This window comes from Hyaena hyaena, unplaced genomic scaffold (genome assembly GCF_003009895.1).
Source record: "Hyaena hyaena isolate Hyena2069 unplaced genomic scaffold, ASM300989v1 scaffold_35, whole genome shotgun sequence".
NCBI lineage: Eukaryota > Metazoa > Chordata > Mammalia > Carnivora > Hyaenidae > Hyaena > Hyaena hyaena.
Window position 1 is genome coordinate 4,538,534 of NW_024080667.1, and position 20,303 is coordinate 4,558,836.

The window sequence follows — 20,303 nt, forward strand, 5'->3', positions numbered from 1 at the left end:
GCATGCGCAAGGGAGGAGCATAGAGAAGGGAGAAAGAGAGGATTCCAACAGGCTCTGAGCTATCAGCAGAGAGCCTGACACGAGGCTCAAACTCACAAAGCAGGAGATCATGACCTGAGCCAAAACCAAGAAAACGGAGCCACCCAGGTGCCCCGTAACTGCTACTTCCATGGGTAGACCTTTTGGCATCTTCCCACTTCCCTCTACAGTGCTAACAGTACAGACACAAAATTACAAACTTCTCTCTAATGCGCTTCTCTGCCTAGTATCTACTGCCTACCATCCCAACGTCTATTTGAGATTCTGGTTCATTTCACACCTCAAGGAAGCCTGCCTTGATTTCTCTGACCAGGCCACATGCCCTTATCATAATACTCTCTAGATACAATTTGACTTCTGTTGGATGTTTCTTGGAAACGTGTCCTTTGTTTTTGCACATCCCAGCATTCCAGAACGGACACACAGCCTGGGACAGAGAAGATAACTCAGTGAATAATTTGCTGAATGAGGTCCAGAACTTGACTCCCTCCTTGAAGTCCAGATGCCCATGCCAACTGCCTCCTCGACATCTCACACAGACGTGTGACAGTCCTCTCAAACTCGGCATGGTGAAGATGACAATCTGTATAACTTGGCCTTCCTGCCACCCCAGCTACTCCTAAACTGGTATTCTCAGTCTCTGTAAATTATACAATCCTCTGTAAATTATCCAATTTTGTGTCTCACGCCAAAAAAGGTTGAGGTCATTATTTTTCACACTCAATATCCAAGCCATCAGCAAATCCTGTCCGCCGTACCTTCGAAATACATACTCCTTTGACCCCTTCCCACCGCTCTGCCGTCTGCAGTAACGCATCGGCTTTCCGCCCTCCCTGCTTCCTGCCTTACACCCCACAGTCTATTCTCCTCATAAAAGCCGGCTTCTCACGTCACCAATAACTAACAAATCAGATCGGATCACTTTCCTGGGGAAAGCCCTCCACCACTTACAGATTACACTTGGCCCGAGGAGATCTGGCCCTGGGTTCCCTCTCTGACCTAATTTTCTACCGCTCTCCTTCCACTCCGCTCCAGCCCACACAGACCTTGCTAATCTTTAAAAATGCCGATCAAACCTCCATCTCCAAACCTGAACAATTCTACCCCCAAAACCTGCATGGCTCACTCTGCAGCTCACATATGTTCTCTCTATCTTGTCTTCAGAACTCAGTTCTCACCACGCTAACTAAAACACTGGCCTGCCACTCATTAGCTCCTTGCTCTGGCTTATTTTTCCTTACAGAACACCTGTGACAAGTTCTCATGAACGTATTAATGTATTTCTTCACTGTCGCTAGAGTTAAAAGAGAACCCCCATCAAAGCAAGGCCACTGCTCTGAAGAGCGCCACATCCTCAGTGCCCAGCACTGTGGCAGGGACCAAATGCACAAACAAAACCCAGAGACGCCCAGGCTCCGAAAAGAAAACCTCGAACCACACAGAAGTCATATGTCTAACTCGTGCCCTAGCAAAGCAGGGCTTACTGTCCAGACTTCGTCCAAGCAGATGCAAACACTTTAGGAAGCAAGGCAGGGGGACCTGACAGAATCTTCTTTAGAGGTTAAGGCAGTGAGTCATCAACTGCAAGCTAAACAGGCCCATTTTACAAACCAGAAGCGTTACTTTCTGATGTGACCCTCATAAAAATACTGAAATAGGAGCACCTTGGGTGGCTCAGTCAGCGGAGCATCCAATTCTTGATTTTGCTTCAGGTCATGATCTTATCACGTTTGTGAGTTCGAGCCGGGCGACAGGCTCCACACCAACAGCATGGAGCCTGCTTGGGATTCTCTCTCTCTCCCCCTCTCTCTGCCCCTCCCCAGCTTGCACATGCGCTCTCTCTCTCAAGATAAACAAACATTAAAAAATAAAGAAAAACCCTGAAATCCCTTACATATTTTTCCCTCTTACAAATTAAAGAAATGGGAGCAGAAAGAATGAGCGATTTATCCAAAATGACACAGCTGTGATGTAAAGACAGTAGATGATGCTCATCACCTTAGTCATTAATTTCAACCCAGGACGGGGACAAACGTTTCTACTGATGTGCAGACGAGAGGAGTTCCACCAGCTCCCCATCAGGATAAAATGGCACGGAAACAAAATAAGACAGGCGGAGCGACGAGTAGGCACATACCCTTTTCCAGGCCCCAGTTTAGGAGAGCCCACTCCCTCTTTTGTGCGAGCAAGGATGTCTCTGACTCGGAGTGCAGCCAGCGGGTCTTTCTCTTTCCCTTTATCAGCCAAGGCAGTAGGGCTGAGGTTCAATATGAGGAAAAGACTGTTCAACAAACACCAGGCACCCAGCAGCTGGAAGTTCTGATAGTGCTGTTGAAAAGGCACAAAAGCAAAGTATGAACAGGGAGATCCTACGGGCTGTGGGGGGGGAATGCAGCAGAGACACATGTCTTACCTCTCCACCGGCCCGGCGGGAGTTGCTGATCGCTTGTCCAATCATGTCATAGATTTCAAGCTGCCCAACATCAAACATACACAAAAAGGCTGAGCAAGCTGACCTATCTCATTACCAATGTTAATCCCACCCAAACTGAATTTGCTTGCAGAATTAAATATCCTCAAGGCACTTTCTAATGATCCAATCCCATCACACTTCCCTTGACCTGTGCGTGGTGCTGACTACTCTCTACATCCAGCCCCCGTGTCACCTCCGCAGGTGTCCCCCCCCACCCAATCTAAAGCAACACCCAGGCCCACGGCAGATCACGGCTCACCACGCTGACCCGTCCTACATGCTTAACACTCTCTGCGACTGTCTCATGTGCTGTGTGTCTCCACTCAAAGTGCACTGACACACAGCACACCCTCACCTACACGTGCTGACTAAACGCCTCCTCGCTCTCAGGGTCCACTGCCACCACGGAGACACAGTGTTTTCTGCAGAGCCAACCAAGCTGGCAAATAAACACGCTGAACGCCTACCACTCAGACCTGTCACCCGACAGGAAGGGTTGGAGAGCACTCCATGTCCTTTCCTCTACCCGGGAAGAGAGGGGGCCAGGCCCTGTCTCCTCATGGAACAATGGCGGCGCCTGGGTCCAGAGGGCGTGGCTTACACATTTCTGGACGATCGTAGCCGCGTCGCTCTCGTAGTCGTCTTCTTTGGAGCTCGTGGACCCCGTCCGCACCTGCTGGGCGCTACCCACATGCAGGATGGCCATGCAAGTTGCTACACTCACACCTGGAGAGAAAAAAAGATCCACGGATTCCAATCACGGCAGTCCCAGGAGCCCACCAGGACAGAACCATTAAACAACCCACCCACAGGCAACTGCGTGATCTGATCACAGACAGTAAAGTCCACAAGGGCAAGACTGAACAGTGATACCATGCAATCCGGCAATACACTCCTGAGTGAGCTGAAAACTCCTATCCACGTAAAAACCTGGACACAAGTACTCACTGCAGCTTTATTCACAGTTGCCAACAAATCGGAAGCAATCACGAGGGCCTTCAACAGGGGGACGTACCACAGACTATGGCACACCCGTACAAGAAATATTATTTGGAAGTAACAAAAATGAGCTATCAAGTCACAAAAAACCATGGAGGAAACTTAAACGCACGCTCCCAGCAGAAGCAGCCGGTCTGAAAAGGTGACACACTATGTAACTGCTTCTAACTTTAGGGCATTCTGGAAAAGCTAAAACCATGGAGACAGTGAAAAGATCAGTGGCTTCTAGGGACTGGGGGTAGGAGAGAGGGACTCCTGGGTGGAGCACAACGGACTACAAGGCAGTGAAACCACTCTGTCAGGGCGATGACGAATATAATGTAATGCGTTCGTCAAAACCCACAGAACCGTCTAACAGAGAAAACCATAATGGAAACAACGGACTTCGGACGTTAACACATATCAACAGAGCATTCATCGACTGTAACAAATATACGGTATTAAAGCAGTATGTTAATGACGAGGGAAACTGTACTGGGGAGAGACGGTAAGATGGGAACTCTGTCTAACCTGCTCAATTTTTCCGTAAACCGAAAACTGCTTTAAAAATAAGTATCTAGGTGCTGGCGAGGATGTGGAGAAACGGGCACCCTCCTACACTGCTGGTGGGAATGTAAACTGGTGCAGCCCCTCTGGAAAACAGTGTGGAGGTTCCTCAGGAAACTAACAACAGAACTCCCCTATGACCCAGCAATAGCACTGCTAGGAATTTACCCAAGGGATACAGGAGTGCTGATGCACAGGGGCACATGTACCCCAATGTTCACAGCAGCACTCTCCACAATAGCTAAAACATGGAAAGAGCCTAAGTGTCCATCAACAGATGAATGGATCAAGAAGATGTAGTTTATCTATACGATGGAATACTACATGGCAATGAGAAACAATGAAATCTGGCCATGTGTAGCAACATGGATGGACCTTGAGGGTGTTATGCTGAGCGAAATAAGTCAGGCAGAGAAGGACAAATGTCGTATGTCTGCACGTATAGGAGGATTAGGAGGAACAAGGGGGAGAAGAAGGGGGGAAATGGTGGGGGAAAGGGAGAGAGGCAAACCATGAGAGACTCTTGAATGCTGAGAAACAAACTGAGGACAGATGGGTGTGGGGGGGGGGGTGGGCATGGAGGAGGACACTTGTGGGGATGAGCACTGGGTGTTATGTGGAAACTAATTTGACAATAAACTACTTGTAAAAAAATAAAAATAAAAATAAAAATTTGAAAAAAAAAAAAAGTATCTAGGAGTGCCTGGGTGGCTCAGTCGGTTCAGCGTCCAACTTTGGCTCAGCTCATGATCTCACGGTTCATGGGTTCGAGCCCCATGTCAGGCTCTGTGCTGACAGCCAGCTCAGAGCCTGGAGCCTGTTTCAGATTCTGTGTCTCCCTCCCTCTCTGACTCTCCCCTGCTCACACTCTCTCTCTCTCTCTCTCTCAGAAATAAATAAAACATTAAAAAAAACTTTTTTTAATAGAGAAAATAAAAATAAGTATCTATTAACTTTAAAAGTTTAAAACATACAAGATGTCTTTCCATTTTTTCAAGATTACAGGGAAAAACATTCCACACTTGGTGTTCCCCAAAGACATCGAGCCACGTCCTTGTCTTCAAGTCAAATCCCAGGCCGTCAAATTTCAACAATAAGCCAACTCTGGAATCTTTAATCCGACTAAAAATTTTTAAGGACTCTTCAACCATTACTAAGTATAATGACAGCCAGATGATATTCAAGAAATTCCCTAAAAATTGAAATAAACCCCAACTTAAAAAACTACAAAAATCAAAGGCAGAGGACAAGGCTATAAGCACTGGAATCAGGCTGCGGGAGAAATCATCTTCACAGGTATGTTGAGCTTTCTATTCCTACTGCTGTTGCCCTAGCTCAGGCTCTTAATGTGTCTCGTCTGAATGCCTATTAAAAAATCCTCCTAACAGAGCTTCTGGACTCCAGATCTCCCCATGCCAAAACGTCCTGCATACTGCTAACTAGAATGTTCTTCCTACAATATAGCTAAGAATCTTCACTGATTTCTCCTATCTATAGGACACGGCCCAAATGACTTAGACTGCGTTTCTTTTTTTATTTAAAAATTTTTTTAACGTTTTATTTATTTCTGAGAGAGAGACAGCATGAGCAGGGGAGGGTCAGAGAGGGAGACACAGAATCTGAAACAGGCTCCAGGCTCTGAGCTGTTAGCACAGAGCGCAATGCAGGGCTTGAACCCACGAACCGCAAGATCATGACCTGAGCTGAAGTTGGACACTTAACTGACTGAACCACCCAGGCGCCCCTTTTTTTTTTCTTATTTTAAAGACAGAGAGCATGAGCAGGGAAGAGGGAGGGGGGAAGAGAGGGAGGGAGGGAAAGAGGGAAAGGGAGGGAGGGAGAGGGAAAGAGAATCAAGTAGGCTCCATGCAGACACAGGACTCCATCCCACAACCCTAGCATCATGACCTGAGCTGAAATCAAGAGTCGGATGCTCAAACGACTAAGCCACCCACACACCCCGTAGACTGTGTTTCTAAGACCTCTTTGATGGTGTCCTTTCTTTCCTGCTGTACGGTACCCACTAAGCACACATGCTCTCCCCCTGCCCCTCGCCTCCACACACACTGATAACAGTACATGCCCCAAACTCTAGGACACTCTGCGTCCTGCTTCCACCTCTGCCTAGGGCTAGCCCCGCTGAGATTCGACCTGCCCTCCAGGTACATCAACAGAACTCCTTCACCACTACTGCTTTACCCAATTCCTATCTGCATCCAGATGTTCAAAATAAAGCTGTTGGAAGAACGTAGGGAGATGATCAACATCCACAATTTCTTGGTGCTCCCAAGGTCAAGTTTCTAAGAACGTTCAAATCCTCACTTAGAAATGAGAGCCAAGTAAACAAAGGAAATTGTTATGCCTTCTAAGACATACCAGGACTATGGTATTTGAAATCAAGGATCAGTGAAGTAGGTTAAAAAGTCACTGTCGCAACTTAAAAGCGAGTAAACACCACCTGTCAGGCCCCACTTCCAAGGCAGCGTGATCAACAGGAAGAGGGGATTTTGTGAGAGCATGAAGAATAATCAACATAAACAGATACCACCTGTTCCACGAAGGCTTCCTCACACCTGCTCCCACAGCAAGATTCCCTCTCTCCCCTCTCTGCACACCCAGCTAGGCTGCACTTCTCTTACTGCTGTTGTCATCTCCTGTTTCATATCATACCACGTGGTCCTAACTGTTCTCAGTGTAGGCTCCTTGAGGGCAAGGATTACATACTGCTTATCTCAATATCCCAACAACACGTAGCATTTTCCTTACATAGACATTTACTATCTGCACGTATGATAAAATCAAATATGCACATAAGAATACCACCAGCAGTGGAAAAACAGGATGATTTACAAGACTCCTACTGAGAACTCATTTCATCCAGATGAGACATTAGATGATCCTCAGAGGGAAAGGGCCCAAGTAAGGGGGAGAGAGCCCTCAGAAGGCTCTCATGGTTGGGGGCCCTGGGTGGCTCAGTCGGTTAAGCATCCGACTTCGGCCCAGGTCATGATCTTACAGCTCGTGGATTCGAGCCCCGCTTCAGGCTCTGTGCTGACAGCTCAGAGCCTGGAGCCCGCTTCGGATTCTGTGTCTTCCTCTCTCTCTGCCCCTCCCCTGCTCATGCTATCTCAAAAATAAACATTAAAAAAAAGTTAAAAAAAAAAAAAAGATCTCACGGTTTGCAGAAAGTGTCCTTGAGCTTGACTGACAAGATGAGATCAGAAATCGTCACCCCTCACCTGCATACAGACAACTGAGGCTGAGGACTGTCACATCTTGCAGACGAGAAGGATTGAGAGGCTCCAACACAGGTAGAGAGAGGGTATCCAACGCCATGGTTACATCAATCACCAGTGAATGAAAACTAGAACATAACAGAGGAGGAGGTTAACAAAAGTGTCTCTTTGAATCCCTTGCTTCTATAAACCAGTGAAGAAAAGTCAGCATGCCTCAGAAAGCTACCCAGGTTCTCTCTTTCCGAGAGCAGCATCAGAACCCAGAGCACACAGCCTGAGCGCCTTACCCGTTGCGAACAGCAGTGGCATCTGCTACCGTTGCAGGCATGATGAAGAAAGAATTGGCCAACACCGCATCTTGAAACCGATTGATGTAGCGCAGGAAATACGGCAGGTTCAAACACACGCGCAGCAGCTTCTCTGAGCCACCTGAGAGAATGATAAGGCTCAGCCTTACAAACAGGCCTCAGTCTGCTGCTGGATTCTTTTCCACTGAGGGAATTGTGGAAAGCAGAGAAACCAGCTTTCTGACGACGATGATTAAGAGTCTTACCGAGCTCTTGAAGACTAGCCACGTTCTGAGCTATAAACACATTCTTGGTTTTGATAGCAGAGGCTTGGTCTGTGGATGGCTGCTCATCATTTTCTCCTTCAGCCTAAAGAGAAACAAAGCACAGGAAAGGCCTATCGTGAGATTACTTTTTTTTTTTTTTTTAACTTTTTTCTGGTATTCTCATCTCAACAACCCCCAAGGGGTGAGGACACTTGGCCGAAGTAACTCACCGGAGTCTGCGGACCTACGGGTGGTGATGCTACAGTCCTCGGGTTGAAAACTGACGTCAGCTGGTTCAAAAAATTCATCTGTACCTCCTTCTGCCTCAGCTCTGGGCTGACTGGTGAAGCCAGCTCTTTTTGATCTTCCACTTAAATATAAAACCAAAACCAGGATGAGCAGAATGCCACTAGAAGTCAGAGCAGGGAAAAGCTGGCCAGGGAAGCAGCCAGGGAGCCAGGCCTGGCAAATGAGCGCTCACCATCTGAGAGTGTCTTCACTGTCTGTGGCAGTTTGGCTGATTTCATCATTGCTGTGAACGTAATAATTTCGGTCCTATCCAGTCGGCTACAGCCAGTGCACAGGCCCTTGATGAGGAGAATCAAGTGTTTCTGAGGAGACAACAAATTCGAATAGGTCTTTTAGAAGATGCTACTCTTTTGGGACTTCTAGCTGGCACAGGGCCAAACTGAGCTTCCTAGCAAGAACAGAAAGGAAGAAAACTGCTGAAGCAGAGATCACAAGCAGAGGGTCCCCAGACAACATCTGGCTTACAAAGTTGCTTATCCTCAGTGTTGTTGGATTTTCATTTTTTAATCTGAAGTATTAGCGAACGTTTTAAAGCATGGAAGGTTTAACATTCAAATCCAGATTTCTTATCTCTCTCTCTCTCTCTCGATAATCCCCAAGATACAGCAACTGAGTCTCCACCCCTGCGTGGCCACAATCCAGGCCAGAGCCACGCGGCGACTGGCCCTTCACGCTGTGGCTGGCACACGTCACTTACTTTACGTCACTCGCCTGGTCCCTGGAAACGTGATGCTCTGCAATCCTTGCAAAAGCCTGTGCAACCCGAGGAGGTTGGCAAACCACAGCCCCGATTCGGCCCACCGCCCATTTTTGTTAATGAAGTTTCCTGGACCACAGCTACCCTTGTTTATCTATGTATTGTCTGCGGCTGCTTTCACAGCACAAAGGCAGAGCTGAGATGATAGAGACTAGTTGCAACAGGGACTGAGCAGTCAGCAAATTGTTTGCTCTCTGGCCCATGAAGGGAAAAGTTCACCAACCCTGGCTCTCTGCCACCCCTTCTCCATCATTCCACTGGCCTGTCACAGTCCTACTTCAAAAGAAGGGCCCGGCACTCTCACCTGGGACACAGCGCAAGCCTCATCTGGATTCTCCAGGCGTAGCAGAGAAAACTCAATCAGGACTTTACAGGCTGCTGCCACTGACTGAAGCTGGTTCCGGGGAACTGAGAAAGCAAGCAAGCTTTACTTAGCCTCAGACTGCTACAGCGCGCTGCGGCCTCACAGTCAGTACGTCAAAACCAGACAACTGTTGAGCTCCACGTGTCCAACATTCCCGATGCCATTCTATGACAAGAATCATGCAGAACCAACGATCCACGGCGCAAAGGCATCCTGGCACTGATAACCATCCACTGCTTTAAGATCAACCTATCTTATAGTTACTGGAAATTAGTAATAGGATATACATCACAATAAGGACCAGGCACTTCAAATACACTAACCCACTTAATCCCTAAACCAATGTTTTGAGGTAGGTGTTGTTGTTATCCCCTCCCCCTCCTTTTTTTTCTTTTGAACAGATAAGGAAATTACACCACAGAGATGAAACGACTTGCCCAAAGTCACACAGCCACAAGCAGATCCAGGAAGTCTGGCTCTAGACTTCATGCTCTTAACTATTAGAATATACCACCTCTTCTTCCCCATACGTTCTAAATCCCTCTGTGCAAAGGGCTTCCTACACAAAATTTCTTCAAGCTAAAACGGATTCTTTCAACAGCAGGCAGCGCCCATAATAAACAGCTGTGGACACCTGAAGATTATTGAGCAATCCCATGGCTTCCTTTCATTTTACATGCTTAGCAAACTATTTAAGTAAACAAATAATTAGAATTCTTCAGAACTATCTTAGGGTTTTTTTAAACAGCAAAAATTCAATAATAGTGGAAAATAAGGGTTAAAAAAAAAAGCTTAAAACAATAGGAACTGAAACTGAAATCCCTTGAGATACTGGAGAATACAAAAGGAGAATTTAGTTTCTCACCAAACCAAATAAGGAACAGAGCCTTCATCAGTGGCTGCTAACCCCAGGCAGTATCCACCCGTCCCTCCTTGACCCCCAGAAATTAACACACTAGTTATTACACGTGCATGTGTGAAATCAGTAAAATGCTTTAGATTAGGAACGTAGGGAAGGTTAACTTAGTGGGTTATAAAGCAGGTGTCCAAACCAAGTAGTTTTTGAAGCCCTCTTGGTCAGCGTAGTTGTAAAGGGATCTCCCCGCCCAGAGCCTTATCAGACGGACAGCGGTCTCCACCACTGCATGAACAGGTCAGGAGTTCTAAAATACAGCCTTCGTTAACAACCTGTCCAGACACCCTATGAAGAGGAGACACAGTCCCCCATTCCCAAGCCCACAGTAAGGAGTGACAAGAGTGGGATACTTACTGAGGCTGCAGACTGTTGTAATATAGTGTGTGGAAAGTGCAACAAAAGAGGAGTAGAAGGGCTCGTACTGCTTCTCGTGGTGCAGGATTTCAGATTCACTGCAAAGACAATAATTCAGCTAGCATTTATTTAGTGCTTCCCGTCTGCCTGGTGCCCTACCTCTTTATAAGCATTGCCGCGCTTCATCCTCACAGCAACCCTAATTGAAAGGCTCTGTAACCATCCTCAAATTCAAGACTGAGAAAGTGAAATTTAGCAAATTAAAATTAAGCACCTCGCTCAAGGTGTCAGGCTTAGTAAACAGCAATGGCTAAGCAGCAGGAAATATTTTCAAACTCACTTGGAATTTAAAAAGTACAAGTAAAAACTTAACAGGATGCCATTTTGCCCTGTACTACTGGTTGGCAAAGACCAAGAGCTAACAATGTCATGTGCTGGCCAAAAGAGGGTAGACCAGCACACTCAAAATCTGTTAGTGGGAACACTGGTCATGGTAACCCATTTTGAAGACCAAACAAGGCCAGTCCATAATACAGGAACTTAAAAAGAACCAACAATGTGGGAGAAATCACCTAATCGGTGCTAAAGCCTAAAATTCACCAGGCACCAGAGTTCTCCTGTCTCCCCACCTCCCCAAGCAGGGCACAGATAAATCCCAACAAATTCAGGGCTTTTAACCACATCCCTTACTGTTAGCTGAAGAAATGCCCTCTTCTGTGAAAATCTAGAGCCCAAGTAGGTCTTAAAGTCATATACATTTATGCCATTCTATCAAATCAGATCTTAATCCACAACCGATGAAACAAGAAGGCAATGAAAACAAAATAAAATAAAACAAAATGCTTCTTATTAAATGGAAAGAGCAGAGGGCTATGGCTAGATAGTTTCCTCAGTGATTTCTCCAATAAGAAGTATCAGCCTGGGAAGGGAAATATACACAGTCGGGACTCTATCCACCTGCCAAATCAACACAGGAGCCAAAAAGACAAGTTCAACACTTGGGGAGGTGCCAGGGTGAGTAATGAATCACCTCAAATAGCACTTAAGAGTGTGGCATTGCAAACACTCTGCTATGTGGGGATTTATCGAGGATAAATGCGGATTTACCACAGGTCAGTTCCTTATCTTGGAATAACTGCTTCACCAAGAAAAAATATTTATTGGGCACCTACGATGTGCACAAATCTTCCTGCCCACCAAGGATCATTTCTATGATGGACAAAAAGGAGGAAACAAAAACCTTTAAACACCAAGTGACACTCAAAGTTTCTGGTGGCCGTCACATTGGTACAGTTCACATCCTATTCAGTATAAAACACCCTACTAAGTCCCCTGCTTCTACCTCACATTCTTAGTTGTTCCTTCACTTCCGTCCTTATATTTTCTCAGTCATTGTTCTAAAGGTTCCCACCCCGTAATTTCATGTATTTTACGGAGTCATTTACCTTCTCTGTTTTACTTCAAAAGCTCGAAAGCGTTCATCCCCATGTTTTTTCAGCTAAACAGGCTTACCAGAAGTAAGAGAAAAACTCCCCACCCAAAGGATGAACTTAAGCTGTTGCTTTCATTCCCATTCAGGTAAACAAATAAATCCAGAATATGAGAATAAACGCATTCAATCGCCGGGTTCAGTGTTGCCCCATTGTGATTTAACAAGCCTTCCTTCTTGCCTTATTCCAATAAAGAAACAAGAATGCACTTTTGAGGAAAGATGGGCCTTGGCATAGAAAAAAATGAAGCGCTCTCAAGCTCTGCTTACGATTTGCTTAGGGCAACTAAGGATAAACCAGAGGATAGTAATTTGAAAAGACTCGAAGAAGGGAGTAGACATGTGGACATGTGGCCCAAAGGACAGTACCATACCTCTTGATTTTAAAGAAACAAGTGTGTAAGAGTCGCCTAATAAAGGTTTGCTGCCCCTGTCATTCCTCAAGAATCTGAGACACCAAGACACCAGAGGGTGCAAAGGAATGGGAAAAATGGGACAAAGCGCAAGAAGTTAGGTAGGAATGGGGAAGAACGAAGAATTGAGGACAAATATAACAAAGAAAAAGGAAAATAAAATTATAGGTAAAAATCTCTCCTCTGGGCGGTCAAGCTATCTTCCTCAAACATCTGCTGCTTCTAACAAACATTCCAACAGCAGCACCACTTGGGCTGAAAGGCTGCTCAAAGACATGGAATCTGAAACATGTATATTCCATACCGAATAAATGTAAGGCCGAGGACCAAGGGAAACAGCAACTATGCAGCCAGGTCAGAGAAATTCAATTTGATACGTAAGGCAAAGTGAACTGGCTAGGGTCTGGAAACATCTAGCTTTCTTTAGGGAGGGGCAGGAATCCAAGAGGACAAAATGAAAGGCCTCCCTTCTCCCCCGTAGGTAACATACTATTTGCATCTTTTCTGTAAACTCCACAAACCCCTTTCCCTTCATCAGAATCATAAATCCCCAAGAACAGAATCCATGATGCTTGTTTCATGACGTTTACAATCAGGAAACAAACAAACATAATGAATCCACTGAAGAACAAAAGCACTGGGGCACCTGGGTGGCTCAGTTGTTGAAAGTCCAACTCCTGATTTAGGCTCAGGGTCATGATCCCAGAGTAGAAGGATCCAGTCCCGGACTCCACGCTGAATGTGGAACCTGCTTAAGATTCTGTCTCTCTCCCTCTGCCCCTCGCCCCTGCTCACCCACACTCTAATTTTTAAAAAAGTTTAAATTTTTTTTAAAAAAATAAAAGCATTAAAGAATATATATGGTCATTGACCATCTGCTGTGTCACAGTATTTAGCAGACGTTAACCAAAGAACTAAAAGGCTTGAGATACCTCCCTCACACTCCTGACAAACCTGTGGGTGAATATGACACGAAGACATGAAGACATTAACCAGCCATGAGGACTAAATGCACAGTTATGTGCTACCATTTGGTGGCAGCCTTTTTTTTTTTTTTCCTGTAGGTCAATCATGAACTTCCAGCCCTGCGGCATGTAAATTCAGAAGATCATGATATTAACGTATCCCTTTCTTCCTCTCAAGATAGGAAATGACTGAACATTATCTAATAGGGATTTGTAACAGCTTCTGCCTTCCCAAGTAGGTCTCTCTGCCCTGAATTTTATGGAACACCTGCGATGCAGAGAAGGAAAGAGATTTCTCATTAAGAAGGGCAGGAGAGCCTAGGAAGGGCTGGCTCAGGGGAAGCGGTTTATTCTTTTCTTTCTTTTCTTTTCTTTTTTTTTGGGGGGGGGCGGTAATCAAGAGTCAACGACAACTATGGTCACCAACATATCTTGCACAGAGTTAAGAATGGAATTCTGTATTTGACAGTACCATAAACCATATGGCTACAGTCAGCAATTATACTAATCAATTCCAAATCTGGCATGTGTTCCAATGAGCTAGTTCTAGCTCCATTTCTGGTCTAGAAAAGTCAGAGCACTGAAAAGATTTTCAATCTTTACTACTAAAAGATGGGCTAGCAACAGGCAGTAAAGATGAAAATGAACTCCTCTTGAAGCAAACTCAGACATGTTTTTCTTTTAAAAATCGCAGGATACTTTCATTTATCATTTTTTTAATGTTTATTATTTTTGAAAGAGAGACATAGAGTGTGAGTGGGGAGAAGGACACAGACACACAGACACACAGACACACAGACACACACACACACACACACACAGAATCCAAAGCGGGCTCCAGGCTGTCAGCACAGAGCCCGACACAGGGTTCGAACTCGCGAACCCAGAGATCATGACCTAAGCCAAAGTCAGACGCTCAACCCACTGAGCCACCCAGGCACCCCTCAAAGGACACATTTGAGAGTATGCTTCCCAGTTTACCCATGTGAAACTACTCCTCCTTTGTTTTACAGTTTGGCTACAAAATCAAACTTAATAAACAGGGTCCAGATCTAGGAATTCTGTTTTATCTACCTTTCCTTCAAACCCAAAGTTCAAATCCAACTGTAAAGGTATGAAAGAAAAGAGATGACAAGTAGAATGGCAGAGCACGAAGGAGTCTCGGGGCAATCATCATCCCCAATGGTCAAAGAGGGAGGAATTCAATGGATGGGCAGGCTGCCAGAGAGGAAGGAAGAGCTGGCATGATGGAGTCGGGACATCTAAAAAGGAAGCAGAGAGTAGCAGACTGCAATAGAAAAATAGAAGGTCCTCCTCGGAGGCAGGGAAGAAAATCACATCAGTCAGGACGAGAAAAAGGGAACTACAGATGACAGTGGCAAACCCAAAAGTGAAGTAGCAGCCCAGGCACGTAAACCTTTGATTACCTACCAAACAAAGCCCACCACAGCATCAGCATGGTGCTGGCTCTGATCTGGTCCTGTGCTCGACAGCCATAACGCTTTATTCAGGAAACACTTCCATAATTCTTACATCCTCATTTCTTTCTTTTTTTTTTTTTTTTTGAGGTAAAAAAACTTTTGAGAAACAGAGTAGCAAGGCACTAATTTTTGTGGTCTAAACCAGGGTTTGGCACTGTTTTCATAACAGCCCATATTTAAGAACAGTTTCTGCAACTTTATCATGTCTGGGGGAAAAAAAACCTTTTTTAAGGCTACTTTGTGACATGTAAATATCACATGAAATTCACATTTCAGTGCCCATAAATAGGATTTTGGAACACAGCCACACCCCTTCACTCACGGAGCATATAAGGCTGCTTTTGCCATACAATAGCCAGTTGACTAATCCTCACAGAGCATCTACAGCCTGCAAATACTTACTCTGGCCCTTTACAAAAAAAGTCTGTCGACCTCTGCTCTATACCAAACTGAACACTGGTACGTTTGGTTGTTTTTTAATTGTAAAGAACTTGTAAACCAGATATTTCTTCTGACAACTTTTCTTATGATCACAGGTTTGAAAGTTAACTGAGCTACAAAAACCAGAACCAAGACTTCAGGGATCTTGCCCTACAATAAAAGTTTTTGTTACTAAACGTCCATTAGTTTGGATTTCTTTTCTAAACCGTGAAGAGAGTTCTTACTAATGCCTACAAACACAGGCAACTCTTGATCACCTCAGAGTGCAGGCGGGGTCCCTGTCCCTTATTTGGCAAACTTGAAACCAGTCTGATATATTTGGTTTTGGCTCCTTCTACTAACTCAATAGAGTTGCTAAACTATTAGTTTCAAAAAGATGGGTCTGGAATACCGGATGAATGGGAGGGTGTCAACAAATGACTTAATAACCTACTCAGCTCATGTTACAAAAACATCAAAGCAGGGGTGCCTGGCTGGCTCTGTGAGGCACGTGACTGATGATCTCACGGTTACAACTGATGATCTCATGGTTGTGAATTCAAGCCCCACATTGGGTATGGAGATTACGTAAAAATAAAACCTTTAAAAAACAAACGGGGTGACTGGGCAGCTCAGTCAGTTAGGCGTCCGACGCTTGATCTTGGCTCAGGTCACAATCTCACCGTTCGGTTCGTGAGTTCAAGCACCCATTGGGCTCTGTGCTGGCAGTGCAGGGCCTTCCTGGGATTCTTTCTCTCCCTCTCTGCCCCTCCCCTACTAGCAAACTCTCTCTCTCTCATAAAAATAAACATTTAAAAAAAAGTTTTAAAACACCATATGAAAAAATGTTCTCAAGAGGGGAAACTTGTCCATTATAAGTACAATTATGAGTATAATCAGGAAAAATGCCAACCAACTAAATGTTAAAAGAGTTAAACAGAAGCTACAGGGATGCTTGGGTGACTCAGTCGGTTAAGCATTAGACTCTTGGTTTCAGCTCAGGTCATGAGCTCATGGTACGTGAGTTTGAGCCCTGCATCAGGCTCCATGCTGACAGTGCAAAGCCTGCTTGGGATTCTCTCCCTCTGCCTCTCCCATGCACACGCGAGAGCTCTCTCTCTCTCTCTCTCTTAAAATAAATAAATTAATTAAAAAAAAAAAAAGGCTGGGGGCAACTAGGTGGCTCAGTCAGTTAAGCGTCCAACTTCCGATCAGGTCATGATCTCACAGCTCATGGGTTCAAGCCTAGCTGCCTCCCACCCTGTGCTGACAGCTCAGAAACTGAAGCCTGCTTGGGATTCTGTATCTCCCTCTCTCTCTCTGCCCCTTTCCCCCCAGCAAAAATAAACAAACATTAAAAAAAAAACAAAAAAAAAACCAGAGGCTACATAACTTGAGAAGAGCATCTTGATACTTGTTTACATCTTTAGAACATTCCTGGCTTAATGATTAGATAGGAAAATCCATCTGTAAAGTTAACTGTGAAATTACAAAACCCAGCTGCTATTTTAAGTAAAAAACCAAACCAAACAAAAAACCCTGGATCAAAAGCATCACAAACCTAACAACAGGCACTATAATAAACATTTTGTCAAGTCATGGGCCTCCCATGAGTAATAAATAGCAATTTCTAACCTTCTGGATAACATTAAGATACACCCTGGTTGGCAAGAAGCTAAAATGACCCAGTCAGCAACTGCAGATTGTTCTAGTAAGGTTTGGCTCATAAAGTAAAAGAAAGACAGACTGCCTTTAAACGCATGTCTACCATTAAACCAATGAAAGACTCCGCTGACCAAGGTTAAGTCAGGAACAAGGCATTCTGATATCATGGCCTTCTAGGAAGACAGCGATCACAAACTCAGAACTTTGTACAAAAGGGCAAAAAATAACCCCGTCTGTAACAGGGTCTGAAGGTATTTTACTGCGAGAGCGCGCGCCCGAGAGCGAGGGCACTGTTTCCATGGGAAAATGACCCCAGACTAACACAGAAATGTGTTTATCAAAGACCGTTAGAGTAAGCAATACACAGCAAGTGCAACCTGAAAAGAAAGTCATCAGTGGTCACTCGTGGCTTCAGTCACATTAACAGCACGTGGCCCCAGTGACTAGAGCACCACGTTAAGACCGTTATTAAATTATGTGGCAGGTCTCCAAAGTAAACCCCAGGCTCCGCTCCGGCCCAGGCTAGGGGGGTGAGTAAGGGCGAGAAATGCAAACTCATCCGTGCTTTGACCTTAACACAGCGAGCAGCCCCGGGGACATCCCTTAAGAGCGCGAAACACCTCAAAGTCACTCCCAAACGGGTCCGACCACGCCCTCTCCGGAGGGCGTCCTCAAAAGTTTTCCTCGGAAGGGAAATCGAGGCACAGATAATTTACGTGGGCCGGCGGACGGAGCCCCGGACAAGCCCTCATCTGCCGGGATTCCGGAGCCCCAAAGCCGCGGCTGGGGCGGGGGTCGCCAAGCTGCAAGAGGCAGCCTGGGAAGCGTATCCGGACCGTCCCGCGCGACCTCCCCTCCCCCTCTCTGCGCCCGCCTGGCCGGGGCCGCCGCCCGGTACCTCTCGATGACTGAGGCCACCAGCTGCGGCAACTCCTTCATCTCGAAGGCGGAATAGGACGCAGACAGCAGGGGCCGCACCGCCACCTCCCAGCCCGGGCTTGTGTTCGACCCCGTCGCCGGGGCCCCAGGCGCCGGAGCCGGCGCCGCCGCCTCATCGCCGCCGCTCGTCGCCATCTTCCGTCGTACTACTGCGGCTCCCTTCGGGGGCTTGCCACCGGCCCAGCGCCGCCTCCCGGGAGGGGGCGGAAGTGACGCAATCGTCGCGTCAGACTGTGCGACGCAGTCGCCGGGCAAAATACGCGACGCGCGGGGCGGCCCTCTCTCCGCCCTCAGGAGAAGCTCAGCGCGGCGTGGAGGCGGGCCCGAGAAGCTGCGCCTGCGCAGGACGCACTGCTTTGGAGGAAGGCGGGGGCGCATTAGCCTCCGCGCCTGCGCGCTGCGGGTTGTTCCCAAAGGTGGGAGTGATGTAGTTTCGCGGCATTCGGAAAAGGGGAGCTGGGGGTTCAATTGCCGAGACCAGAGCAGCGGAATAGCCTGTGCACCTGCGGATATAATGCCCCGGCCTGAGACAGCCAAAGGACGAGAGTCCAATCACCCAGCCGCTTGCTCCCTCCCGAGTGACCCCCCCCTAATAGTGGTACGACAGCGCTTTGCACTCGAGGCAACTTTCTAGTCCCCACACCAAGTCTTACTTACATCGCGCTCAGCCCCTTGTGCGTTCTGATTACCCTCACCAGTGATATTACCGGCTCGCATTTACATCGGTGTCTCCTGTTTGCCCCGGCAGGTCCTGTTTTCCCCATTCTTCTACTAGCAAACAAGGAATTTAAATTTTAATAACGGGTTTTTTGCCGATAGAGCTGTCTGGGTTCAAGATCTAAGAGGGAAAAGCAGTTTGACCAGTTGGCTCAAGGGAAGGTATGCGTGCATCGAAGACATTCTTCGGGCGTGGAGGGGTGTCGGAGGACCATCGAGCTCGAGGCCCTGAGACCCACAGTCCGCCTAAATAAAGGTCATCATCGCGGGGCGCCAGGGTGGCTGTCGGCTGTGCGCCCGACTTCGGCTCAGGTCATGATCTCACAGTCCGTGGGTTCGAGCCTCGCGTCGGGCTCTGTGCTGACAGCTCAGAACCTGGAGCCTGCTTCAGATTCTGTGTCCCCTTCTCTGTCTCTGTCTCTCAAAATAAAATAAAGGCATAAAAAAAAATTTTTTTTTAAAGATCGTCGCAAGAACTGTGGACGGTCTGAAGATACTGAAGCCCTTGAAATTCTTTCCCAAGTTTTGGAGGAGCTACTGTTGTTTCTTAAACATAGAAATAAAAATTAAAGACAGAGAAAGAAACTTCTCCATAACACAGCAAATATTGCACTCGTTCAAGATACTGAACCAGAGCCCTAAGGAAAAGGCTTGAAATTTTAAAGTGGCTCTTGGGACATTAATTTTATTTTACCTGAAGGACAAAATTAATCTGCAGAGGTTCTCTTGGGGGAGGTTTCAGGAAATAGAAGGTCAGATGTACCTGCTCCCTCCTTCCCCCTCCACCTGCTGCTGGAAGGAAAGAAGGTAAATGCAGACTCACAGGGACATTTGCACCTGACCTAATCTCACATTACTTTTTGCCATCTCTGGCTCATCGATTTGGAGAAAGCACTCTGGTTTAAGATCTTTCTTTACAAGGACCATATTAGTTTCAGTATTCAAGGTTTGTTCTTTCTTGTTCTGCTAGAAGATTTGGAATGGCATCCACATTCTAAATTTAAGTAAGCTGTGCACCTAACGTGGGGCTTAAACTCAGGTCCACGGGATCGAGAGTGGGTACCTCTACTGAGCCAACCAGCTGCCCTTCCATGTTCTAAATTTAGAAAAGAAAGGAACCCAATAAATAGGGACTAAAAAAGACTTCTATGTGAATCACAACTTCCAGTACTGTAGTCCAGAAAATAAGATAGAAACTAAATAGTAATTTTTATGAATTATTAACGGAATGATTTAAAGTATTAGATTCCTTCTAATCCCAAGTGGCTGGGTAAGGAACTAAAACTTAGAGAGAGATGATATAGTCATGTTACAAGAAACGCAGTGAAAGAAAAAATTAAGCAGCCGTAACTGAATGGTATCAATGTGGGAATACAGAGTATGATGAAAGCTCCTGAGAACTGGGAAGGTTGTGTATCCTGGCAGGAGTCAAGATACATGAATATACACATCACACCCATTCAACTAAACACTTACGGTGTATACACATTAGCAGTTAAAAATTATACTTCAGTCTGAAAACAATAAGATGTCGGGGCACCTGGGTGCCTCAGTCAGTTGAGCATCCAATTCGATTTGAGCTCGGGTCATGATCCCAGGGTCATGGGATCGAGCCTCATGTCAGGCTCCATGCTGACCATGAAGCCAGCTTAAGATTCTCTCCTGGCC

At 46.1% G+C, this 20,303-nt stretch overlaps 1 protein-coding gene across 4 annotated transcripts in view; it reads right to left on the bottom strand.

Annotated features, from left to right (window-relative positions):
- The window catches only part of UBR4 (ubiquitin protein ligase E3 component n-recognin 4), a 134,485-nt gene extending 116,432 nt beyond the window's left edge, over positions 1-18,053 (bottom strand). For all 4 annotated transcript variants that reach the window (XM_039228977.1, XM_039228980.1, XM_039228979.1 and 1 more), the window contains exons 1-11: positions 17,878-18,053; positions 10,547-10,644; positions 9,217-9,320; positions 8,328-8,457; positions 8,077-8,216; positions 7,847-7,949; positions 7,581-7,722; positions 7,297-7,421; positions 3,114-3,238; positions 2,453-2,512; positions 2,177-2,367 (exon numbers count right to left, since the gene is read on the bottom strand). In XM_039228977.1, coding sequence (XP_039084908.1) covers positions 2,177-2,367; positions 2,453-2,512; positions 3,114-3,238; positions 7,297-7,421; positions 7,581-7,722; positions 7,847-7,949; positions 8,077-8,216; positions 8,328-8,457; positions 9,217-9,320; positions 10,547-10,644; positions 17,878-18,053 — 1,394 coding nt within the window. The remainder of the gene's footprint in view (positions 1-2,176; positions 2,368-2,452; positions 2,513-3,113; positions 3,239-7,296; positions 7,422-7,580; positions 7,723-7,846; positions 7,950-8,076; positions 8,217-8,327; positions 8,458-9,216; positions 9,321-10,546; positions 10,645-17,877) is intronic.
- Between the last annotated feature and the right edge of the window lie 2,250 nt (positions 18,054-20,303).